This window comes from Ascaphus truei, chromosome 8, assembly GCF_040206685.1.
Source record: "Ascaphus truei isolate aAscTru1 chromosome 8, aAscTru1.hap1, whole genome shotgun sequence".
In the NCBI taxonomy this organism is placed as follows: domain Eukaryota; kingdom Metazoa; phylum Chordata; class Amphibia; order Anura; family Ascaphidae; genus Ascaphus; species Ascaphus truei.
Window position 1 is genome coordinate 71,825,104 of NC_134490.1, and position 12,178 is coordinate 71,837,281.

Here is a 12,178-nt window from a genome sequence, read left to right on the forward strand (position 1 = left end):
ATCTAGCTATAGTTAGTGAGGTGGACCAAATACCTCTCTCCCTGCGTAGGGGGTGAGGGAAGAGCTAGCCCCATTCTGGATGCCTTTGGTCCAGAGGGGTGGCAGGGAACATCCAGAGAGAGAACAGTTAGTGGACTGTGCATCAACTGTACCCGTCGGCTGCTGCTGCTGCCCAAGAGAATAAAGAGACTGCTGCTTGTAAAAGATAATCCGTGTGGAGACTGGAAATTCTCATCCCTGTGGGGTTTCTCTGTGGTAAGGATTCCACTCCGCATTCCTGGGGCTTACTATAGATGGAGGCGCTGTACCATTTAACAAAGACAAAGGCAGCCACCCCAGTAACCTGTTCCTGTTATCCCCCATGTCATCGCGGGAGACTCAGGCCCTCCTGTGGCCAGCAGGTATGCACCACACAGAGACATCTAGTCAGACCCCAGAACACCTTAGGGGACCTGATCTGCGATTAGGGGAGGAAGAGGGGCTAGAGTTGGAGGCGCTGCTGAGATAAACAGGACAGGTTTTCAGCGAAGCAGAGCTGAAAGTAACATGTACTGCACCGACACACTTTATTCGAGCAAATACCCAGTATGTACCTGGCAGATACCTGGAATGCGCCGCTCCTCACCTCTGACAAGCCCCGTTGCGTTTGCCTTCCCAGCCTGGGTTCATGCCTGGCTGACGGGCAGCTGATCTGTTAAATGATAATGATTAGGATTTAATAGGCTGCAATGCTTCGCGTGTCTACCAGATGGCATAAATTCATGAATTGTAATGCAGGTATGCACCACACAGAGACATCTAGCCAGACCCCAGAACACCTTAGGGGACCAGATCTGTGATTGGGGGGGGGGGGGGGGGAACAGGGGCTATATATATATATATATATATATATATATATATATATATATATATAATATATATATATATTGCAGAATAAATGAGTTCTTCAGTATTAGGTGATACATTTTTTATTGGACTAACAATTTATGTCATAGGACAAGCTTTCGAGAGTTCTCCTCTCTTCTTCAGGGCTAGCAATACTGATATACAAAGGATTCAATGGCTAATACAGTGTAGAGAGAGGGAAAAAAAACAACAGATATTTACTGTAGATAAGGTAGGGTGTTAAGTGTTTGAAGCCAGGGGACAGTGTCAAAGAAAGGTGGGGAGGGAAGGGATGCTGGGGGGGAGAGAAAGTTTGGATACGAATAGAGGCAAGCAGGATAATTACAAACAATTTTGATAGGGTGTGAGAAAACCCATGTCCGCATTAAGTCCTTTGGTTTTGGTGTCAAAGAGTCTTATCATTCTGAGTTCAAATATTTTCCGTTCTTGGGTGCTTTTAAACATTCCATTGAGGATTTTGATTTTTAAATCATTTATGGAATGATCTGGTTGTGAGAAGTGATGCCCCACAGGTGAGCAGTATCTTCCTTCTTCGTGATGGAGTATAGAGTGTCTGTGCATATTCATTCTTCCTTGTAGTTTTTGGCTGGTTTCCCCAATGTAGCAGCCTTGGTCACATTTGTTGCACTGAATCATATACACTATATTTCTGGATGTACAGCTGTATGATCCTTTAACATTGAATGTTCTATGGTTGTGACTGGCTGTGGGATCTTGGCAAATGTGTTTGCACAGTTTGCAGCGTTTGTTGCTGCACGGTTTTGTGCCAGCACGGTTTTGTGCCATTATCCATGTCTTTAAAATCGTTGTGAAGTTTTCTGCTGACTAATTTCTGTTTGAGGTTTGGTGGTTGCCGGAATGCAAGAATGGGAGGTTTGGGAAAGATTTATTTTAATGTCGCATCCTCTGTCAGCATGGGTTGCAGATCTTTGATTATTTTTCGTATACCCTCTAGGGTAGGGTTGTTATAGTGGCTGTATTAGCCATTGAATCCTTTGTATATCAGTATTGCTTGACCTGAAGAAGAGAGGAGAACTCTCGAAAGCTTGTCCTATGACATAAATTGTTAGTCCAATAAAAAAGGTATCACCTAATACTGAAGAACTCATTTATTCTGCACTATCGCTACTGGACTAACACGGCTATTTTCTGCTTTATCTGCTTTATCTGCTTTGATAAAGTTGCATTTGTTGCGACGAAACGCGTCAGGGACGTACTTTACGACATTACGTCATCACGCTGTGTGCATCCTTTACGGCCGGGGAGCACATGTAGTGATTTGAAGGCCATACTCTGATGCCAGAATTACCTGGATGATTTCGAGTGAACCGAGTGAACCGGAGGGATTGCGCTGTTCGTGAGATCAACTCCAGCCTGCTTTGGACTCTCTGCTCTGCTCTCTGCTGCGGTTTGGACACGCCTTGGTGGTGATTATAAATCACATACTGCATATATTTTACTTGTCTATTGTGAGTGTTTTTAATCCCCCCATCCACCCTTCCCCACATTAAATGTTACAGTGTTACACTATGGGGCGTGCGCTCTCTGTTTTGTCTTTCTCATATATATATATATTAGTATGGGGGGTTAAATGTATATTTTTTTATATGTATTGGGTAGGTGTTTTTTTTGTATGCATTGGGGGGGTGGGGGAGGTTGTATATATTTGGGGGTTGGGATTTTTTTGTATGTATTTAGGGGTGGGACGTTTTTTGCATTGGGGTGGGAAGTTTTGGGGTATATATCTTGTGGGGGGAATTGTGTGAGGGGGGAGGGAATGAGTGAGCGTGGGGTAATTGACTGTGGGACGAAGAAGGGGTGAGTGAGGAAAAGAGGGAGTAAGAGTGAGACGCAGGGGAGAGAAATACATGCGAGGCGGGAGAGTGAGAGGGGGTGATACATAAGGGAGTGAAATACACGGGAAGAGTGGGGGAAAGAGAGGGGACGACTCGCAATGCCACCGACATGATGGGGTGGGGGCTGCTTACAATGTTTGTCCTGGGCCCCACGATTTCTGTTGGCGGCCCTGCTTGTAGACAGCATGTGTAGCAATAGTGCCCAATGTCATGCAGTAGCTGCAAAGGCTAACCAGATCTTATCTTGCATTAAACGGGCAATGGATGGAAGGGAAGTAACATAATTATGCTCCTTTATAAAGGATTGGTGAGACCACACCTTGAATATGGAGTACAGTTTTGGGCACCACTCCTTAGTAAATACATTATGGAACCAGAAAGAATGCAGAGAAGAGCCACCAAATTAATAAAGGGGGTGAAGAATCTAACTTATGATGAGAGACTAGCTAAATTAGATTTATTTACATTAGAAAAGAGGCGTCTAAGAGGGGATATGATAACTATATACAAACATATTGAGGGACAGTAAAAGGAGTTTTCAAAATAACTATTCCTCCCAAGGGCAGTACAGAGGACTCTGGGTCATCCCTTAAGGTTGGAGAAAAGGAGATTTCACCAGCAACAAAGGAAAGGGTTCTTTACAGTAAGGGCAGTTAAAATGTGAAATTCATTACCCATGGAGACTGTGATGGCAGACACAATAGATTTGTTCAAAAAAAGGTTAGACATCTTTTTAGAAAGGAGAGGTATAAAGGGATATACCAAATAAGTAAACATGGAGAGGATGTTGATCCAGGGATTAATCCGATTGCCAATTCTTGGAGTAAGGAAGGAATTTATTTTTTGCCTTATAAGATATTATTGGATGATATGTCACTGGGGTTTTTTGTTTGTCTTCCTCTGGATCAATATACTGTAAGTATAGACCAGTGGTCTTCAACTGGGGTTCTGCAGAACCCGGGATTCCGTGAGCACCCCTCTGGTGTTCTGTGGCCACCAGGGGGTAAGAGCTGGGACAACTCCCCCATGCTGTCCCTGCGATGCGGCGGCACCCCCACACAGCAGTGAGCCGGTATCAGCAGCAACAGCACTTGTGTGTGTACAAGTGGGAGAGTGTGTGTGTATATAAGTGTGTGTGTGTGTGTGTGTGTGTGTGTGTGTGTGTGTGTGTGTGTGTGTGTGTGTGTGTGTGTGTGTAAGTGATAGTGTGTGTGTGTGTGTGTGTGTGTGTGTGTGTGTGTGTGTGTGTGTGTGTGTGTGTGTGTGTGTGTGTGTAAGTGATTGTGTGTGTGTGTAAGTGATTGTGTGTGTGTGTGTAAGTGATTGTGTGTGTGTGTGTAAGTGATTGTGTGTGTGTGTGTGTGTGTGTGTGTGTGTGTGTGTGTGATAGTGTCTGTGTGTGTCTGTGTGCGCATGTGTATAAGTGGGAAAGTGTGTGTAAATGGGTGTGTGTGTGTATAAGTGGGTGTGTGTGTGTATAAGGGTAAGTGGGAGAGCTGTGTGTGTCTGTGTGCGTATGTGAATAAGTGGGAAAGTGTGGGGGAGTGTGTGTAAGTGTGTGTGTGTGTGTGTGTGTGTGTGTATAAGTGGGTGAGTGGGTGAGTGTGTATGCTGTCACGAGGGAGACTCCAGGAGCGGGTAGGACCTCTGTGGTCGGAACAGTGGGAGCAGGCAAAGATTGTTGGCGTCACAGGCTGAGGTCGGTGGCAGGCAGCAAGCAGGATCGTCGTGGGCAACACGCAGAGGTTCGGCAACAGGAAGGCAGGAGCAGGACAGGGTAGCCGGAACTGGGCAGTGGAGCAGGAACTGAGACTAGGAAGCAGGGACAGGTCTGGGACTTGCTAGCAGGAAACAGACTGGGGCAATCTAGTTAAATAGCAAGGGCCTTTAATAAGAACAGGACTCCAATACAGAACAGGACTGGTACAGGATCAGATCAGAGGCATGGAGTCTGACACATATAAAACAAAGGCGAAGGACAAACAGAAAGCAGGAACTATAAGGACAGAGAACAGGAGCAACAAGAGGAGACAGACAGACAAACCCCAGAGCAGAAAGAAAGCAGCAGTACACCCGGTGGACAAGGAAAGGAACTATGGCTAGGAGCAGGATGTCTAGGAGACCCTGATATATGCACGCATCCAAGGGGGAGAGAGTGGGGGAGAGACAGGGGTTACGAGGGGAGAGAGACTGGGCGACGGGAGGGGGGGAGACAGATGGGCAACAGGGGAGGGTTGGTAAATGGGGGAGCAAGAGATGGGGGGTCGAGGGTTGGGGTTCACCAGAATTTCAAAATCGAATTCTGGGGATCCCTAACCATAAAAGGGTTGAAAACCACTGGTATAGATATAGGATAAAGTATCTGTTGTCGAAATTTAGCATAGGTTGAACTTGATGGACGCATGTCTTTTTTTCAACCTCATCTACTATGTAACTATGTAAAACACTGCATACTGTATAATGTATACTGTATGCACAGTGTGCATGCAACAGTGTGTGTATATACTGTAGCACTGTGTTCTCATGTCTGTATCTGAATGCTTTACATTCTCACAGCCTGGTGGAGTCCTAGAGGAGAAATCTCACAGCTCCCTGCTCTGCAGCCTAGAGGGAGAAGGTGAGAAGACATAATGCTGACTGGATGCGGAAGGGGAGATGGAGTGTTTGACCTGATATTTTTCCTGTGCAATTCTAGAGACACCCTCACTATGTCTGCTCTGATTTCCGGAGCCATCATACCCTATACCTCTGCATTTACCAACAAAACTCCTGGTCCTAATGTTGACAACTTACTTCCATTACAATATTTTGGTCCAGTTCTGGATCTCTAGTCTCTCCGTAGAAATACAGGAGAACTATGCACCTGTAACGGGTGCTCAACACAAATTGGACGGGACCGCAAGGCTGAGGTGGGGATGTTAGTAGCCACCGACCTACAACCGTGTAACCGTGTCCGGAGTGCAGAGTAATGGTCGTGTGGCTGGGTCAGGTTAGGAGAGGTCTGGATGGTAGTATATACTCGCTGTGGTCAGGGATGGGAGTGCGTAGAATCGTTGTTATCCATAGCCGTGGTCAAGGCTGAGCATTTAAAGGACAGGCAGCCAATGGAAAGGCAGCACACAGGTGCAAGGTAACGAATGCAGGACAGCGCACAGCTGCAGGGTAATGAGTGGTTAGATGTATGCTGATAGGCAGGGGCAGTATACAATACAGGTGTGGAGCAGACGTGCGTCACCCATAATGTCGCGGGATGCCTCATAGAGGCGGGTCCTGAGCCCGATCCTGACAGCACCAGAACTCAGCAGTAATAGTCTTATAAGACATAGGGGCCTATTCAGGAAGCTTTGATGAAATCACTGCCATATCTATCGGGTTGGCATGACCTACCTCCCGATATGACATTTGTGTTATCACTGTATTCAGAAAGATGTATCTCAAGCCAGATACCGTTTGGTACAAAAATGCCATACCAATAGAGTTTCTATTTGCTTTTTCAAAGATCTGGCTGCAGTCTGGAAGAGCTTCTCAGAGAGAAGCTGTATCTCCCTGCACAGCTCTTACAGGCGATCTCCCTGCACAGAGAGCTGCATCTCCCTGCACAGCTCTTACAGGTGATCTCCCTGCACAGAGAGAGCTGCATCTCCCTGCACAGCTTTTACAGGCAATCTCCCTGTACACAGAGAGAGCTGCATCTTCCTGCACAGCTCTTACAGGCGATCTCCCTGCACAGAGAGAGCTGCATCTCCCTGCACAGCTCTTACAGGCGATCTCCCTGCACACAGAGAGAGCAGCATCTCCCTGCACAGCTCTTACAGGTGATCTCCCTGCACAGAGAGAGAGCAGCATCTCCCTGTACAGCTCTTACAGGCGATCTCCCTGCACACAGAGAGAGCAGCATCTCCCTGCACAGCTCTTACAGGCGATCTCCCTGCACACAGAGAGAGCTGCATCTCCCTGCACAGGTCTTACAGGCGATCTCCCTGCACACAGAGAGAGCAGCATCTCCCTGCACAGCTCTTACAGGCGATCTCCCTGCACACAGAGAGAGCAGCATCTCCCTGCACAGCTCTTACAGGCGATCTCCCTGCACACAGAGAGAGCTGCATCTCCCTGCACAGGTCTTACAGGCGATCACACTGTTTTTATTTTCATTTTAATAACATATTATTGAAGCAGGGGGTCTCTCGACCTGACCCACAGAAGGGTTCTCTGGATCTGACCACACACAGGTGACCCCTGCTTCCCGAGTTACAGGCCTCCTTAGGCAGTGCAGGTATCTCCTGCAAGTTTAAATGTCTTGTTCGCGTGACGTGGTAGAATTAAACTTGCAGGAGATACTGGCACCCCATGATGGGGCCTGTACTTCGGGAAGCAGGGGTAACTGAATTTAATGTGGTTCAGGTCCAGAGACCTTCCGCTTCAGTAATATGTTATTACAATTTAAATAAAAACAGAGCGATATTACCTAAGTGGCTAACCGCTAAGGTAATGAAGGGGTTAGCCCCTCCCTTACATTGCCAGTTACAACCACTATGGTAATGAAGGGTTAACCCCCACCGCGAGGCCTAAACACCCTCCCCGGGTCAACTACCCCCTTGACCCAACCCCTCTACCACCAACACCACCACATGGGAATGGGCAAAGGGGATATTAGTCAAAGATCGTTAATAGTGCTTTTTCCCGTTCAATAAAACAATACAGTGAAATATAAAAAAAATACATTGCTATAAAAAAAATCCTCTAGCCGTTTAACCCATTCAATTGACTGTAGTTATCTATGCTGCTATCTATGGGTCACAGATAGGCGACATTGGCAAGCAATAGACACCCAACAACAACCCCCACGCCCCTCACAGACACTGTAATGGGCAAAAGGCCTATTATCTATATCTAGATAATAGTGCCATTGCTCATGCAAAATAAAACATTAGCCAGACACCCTATAGTAATTAAAACTTGTACTTACCCCTGTCAGGATGAAGGCCATCTTCAGCTTCATCCTCCTGGTGCACCTCATCTTCTGTGTCTTTCGTGTCATGAACAGTAAAATTAAAAAAATAACTACTGGCCAGTAACCCCTTAATTACATTAGCGGTTATTAACCACTATGGTAATTAAGGGGTTAAAAATCCTTCAACTACCCACCCGGGAGACCTAACAACCCTCCCCATGACAACTACACCCCACCCTCACCCCCTCTACACCCATCACCACACATACAAATTGACAAAAGCGCTAGTAGCCAAATATGGCTAATAGCGTTTTTGCCAATTTGTGCTGAAATAAAAATAAATACACAATAAAATACAATACATTACAATACACAGTAGGCAATCAACCTATTGATTGTCACTGTGGTGACCTATACCCTAAATGGGGTCACAGATAACCACTATGAAAATGAATGGACAACCTAAAAAAAAGTAAATTAAAAAATAAAATACATTACAAGTTAAAGAAAAAAACATTAGCCAAAAATGCATTGATTGTCAATGTGGTTAATTATGCCCTCAAAAATGGCATAGGTAAACACATTGCCAATCAATGGGCATCCTTAAAAAATACACAACAAAATAAAATACAATTCATGTGCTTCATACCTTTGCCGGGATGAAGGTTCATCTTCCTCATCCAACTTGGGGGTTGTGAGGGGTGTTGGGTTGTTGGGTGGCCATTGCTTGCCAACGTGGCTATCTGTTACCTGTTCAGGGCATAGATAACCACAGTGACAATCAATGAATTATGACTAGAGTCATTTTTTTTATAGTAATGTCTTTTATTGTATTACACTATTGATTATTTGAATTAGAAAAAGCGCTATTAGTCATCTTTGGCTAATAGCACTTTTGCTCATTTCTGTGTCGTGTTGGTGGTTGAGGGGGTGGGTGAAGGGATAGTTGCCCCGGTAAGGGTGTTTAGACCTTGCAGGATGGGTTAACCCCTTCATTGCCATAGCATTAATAACCGCTATGGGAAGGGAAGGGTTAAGTCCACCGGAAACCACTGTCACGGGACACCAAGCATTTACACCTTTTTACCAGGATCATACATTGAGCAAAACAGGTAAATGAAATACATTGTAAATTTATTCACAGGAAAAGGCATACGCACCATGTTACACAAACTACATGTAATGGTGTTTCCCCCTCCCGGTGGAGATTTGGCCATTACGGTTTGTGTGGTGCATGATACCTGCTGGTAACAGGAAGGTTGAGTTGTCCACCGGTGGTAGTGGGGACACAGGACTAGGCTTCTGGGTTTCATACCCTACGTATTCATCAGCAGTGCAGCATCTCCATCTGTAGTAGGCTCTAGGGAACTGCAAGTGATCTCCCACAGTAGAACGATTACCTCTCCCCAAGTAAGGTCACACACCAGGCCGGAAGTATAATAACAGGAACGGTTATTGTCCTCACTGTACAGCACAGTCACAAGGCAGGGTTCTGCCCGATGCAGTCTCACAGCTACTACTGAAGGATGGTCCCTGGATCTTCACTACAGGCCAAGGGCACCCGCAGCAGTCCTAGCTCTTCCCCACCCTTCTAGCAGGGGCAGAGGTATGTTACACGCTCACTCTCCGCTGGAGGGAAGAGGACCAGAGAAGGCCCAATAGTTAGGCTCTTGGCTGTGTGACCTGCCCCTCTCAAGAGGCACTCCCGAATTTAGGGCGGCACTGCGGTACAGCCAGGAGGAGGGCACCAAGTCTGGCTCATGATTGGTCATGCCCACGCCTGATGTCACTGCCTCCCGCTGTCACTCAAGTGCTGCTCCTTGGAGGGGAAAACCCCCATATCAACTACTGTCAACCTGATTGTACCAGGGTTTACTTCCAGCCTAAGGGCAGAATAGTAGCAATCAGGTGACCTGGCTACATACATAAGAAAAGACACACTTACTGGGGGCCCGGGGTTGAAAAACTATACTTTCCTAGGTGCAGGGGCTTATAAATACAAAGCTTACCCTGACAGGGACCTAGCCTGGAAAGTCCTGAAACTGAAATCATCCTGTAGTTCCAGATGTCACCGCTCCCCTCTCTCCAGAGAACTGGAATTTACTTGCTGGACTTGGTGCTTAGAATCTACAAATCTTATTGGTTCAGGGGTTTATAATACTTCTGAGCTTCATTCACAAAAACCCTGCAGCCAATCTGGGCGTGGGAGTTTCCTAGCCAGCCAATCAGAGCGATGCTGGTCTTGTGAAGCCAGGCAAGTGGGGGTGCTGAATCTGCCACGGGCATGTGCAAGGTTGCCACTTGCTATTCAGAAACCAATTGCTGGGTTGGGTTCCTCCAAGTCTGGTGAAGCAAATGGAAATTCGGAGGACTTCCCTTCATCCCAGGACATGGATACTTGAGCTCTTTCCTCCTGCCCAAATGGTCTTGACACCTCAGACATCCTCTGTGGCTTTCATCTCCGTTGTTCTGTCAGACCTACTGGCACCAAGTTGGTAGCCACATTGGTTCTGAAAGTCCCAGCTCATTTACTGAGCACAAAGCATATATGTACTTAACAAACTTTGTTAATATAATATAGACTTTAAAAACCTAAGTCTTTCTGGTATGGGAAATAGAATACAAAGCTGCACTTTATTTTTCACTAGCCAAATTCCCCACACACTATTGCATAGACTTATTATAGATTCTAAGAATCCCCTCACCACCTTATAAGTATGGCTGGAGCACCTCAGAACTCCTATACTGGTTCTGGGTGATCCGGGCATTTACTGGGTATCCCCATTACCCTAGGGTCCACTTGACTGTTTCAGGGACACCTCACATCCCTATGCCCTTTTTACCTTTCAGGTCTGTGCTGAACCTAGTGGTGAGTTATGAAAGTGTTTTAAAGGGGAAGTATTGCCGGGACAATGTGCCTACATGTATTCAGGAATCACTCATGATTCCCGGGTAAATTTTTGGGGTATCCAGCAACTCTGGACCCCGGCTACCTAGATACTTTCTGACAACACTTTCTCCGCAAAACCCCCCTTGAAAATCCTACCACAGCAGTCTCTGCTCGCTGGCACTCCTGGAAATGTAAAAACAGATCAAATACTTCATTACCGCACATTACAGGTTATGCGTGTACAAACCCTGGGCTCAAGAGCTGACACTCTGGAACCCCAATACATGGATCAGAGGTAACCAAACAGGCTTAAACCTTTATTGTGAGCCTGGTTACCCCGTCACCATCACATCCACCCCAGAGCAACTATGAAGGTGGTATTTGGCTCAGGGTAGGTGTTTCGGACTCCCGGGTAGGTAGCGGTGTGGTTAACCCCGTCATCACCTTAGCGGTAGTAACCGCTAATGCAGGGGTCTGCAACATGCGGCTCTTTCCGCACCTCCATGCGGCTCTCCTCTGTCCGCAGGTTTCTTCTCCCCAGCTGGTGTCTATCTCCCTCACTGTGCTGCGGGGGGGAGGGCCCAGCCAGCGCTGTTTGGGCCTCTTGTTGCCGCTGGGCATCTTCCCAGCTGTGGCCAGCCTCCTGCACTGTCCCACGCCGGCACGCACGGGAAGTGTGCGCCACAACTGTAACAGTGATGGAGGTTGGCCAGCCTCTGGGGAGATGTATATCCGGCAGCACAGTGAGGGAGCGAGGCAATACAGTAGCTGTGTTGCGGCATCCCAGGACAGTGCAGGAGAGAGGCAGCAGCCCAAAGTAAGCGGGTGTGTGTTTCACATATTAAAGGTGCAACCTTGTGGCATCTCTTACTTTAAAACCGATGTTCTTGAGCTTTCGTTAGTGAATCTATCCTTTTTTGAAATTATTTTATGATCGATCTCTTTGCCTTTCGTGTGTGAACAGAATAGTTTATTTTGGGTTTCTCGTGGTTGTATTTCCAGAAGTAAGCCAAACTTTCTACATCAAGAAAACATTGTGATGTTTATTTGCACACTAAGCGAAACAAATTACTGATAATGCTCCTGGAGAGCTGGTGATTAATATGCTTTGCAGAAGGTAACTCTGTGTGTGTATATATATATATATATAGATATATATATATATATATATATATATATACAAGAATGAGAGAGAAAAAGAAGGCCCTAAATAAAGCACTCTAGTATGTGTATTAGTACAAATCACATAAGGTTTATTAATAACTTGTCACAGAACAAAAAATGGTTAAAACAAAGCACAGAAATGTTTAAAATACAGCATGGATCCCCTGTTCATTACAGAGCTAAACAATTCCTCAAAAAAGATACCCAAAATACACTCAGATAGTATTCTGAAACACCTGACAAAATGAACCTGGTGTGACACCCAACAGACTAAATAATCACGGCTAGGGCTATGTAATCGTCAGCAAAAGGTCAAATATGCCTACTATCCCCTATAGTGTAGGGTTTGAAGCGACAAAAAGTAGTAGGTAAGTGACAGCAGAGATACACAATACAGCCTGCAAAGCACAT

At 46.1% G+C, this 12,178-nt stretch overlaps 1 protein-coding gene across 1 annotated transcript in view; it reads left to right on the forward strand.

The window, feature by feature from the left end:
• LOC142501950 (alpha-2-macroglobulin-like protein 1) overlaps positions 1–12,178 on the forward strand; it is a 101,495-nt gene that overhangs the window by 57,610 nt on the left and 31,707 nt on the right. Inside the window, exon 22 of the mRNA XM_075612580.1 lies at positions 5,319–5,379. Within this exon, the coding sequence (XP_075468695.1) occupies positions 5,319–5,379 (61 nt within the window). The remainder of the gene's footprint in view (positions 1–5,318; positions 5,380–12,178) is intronic.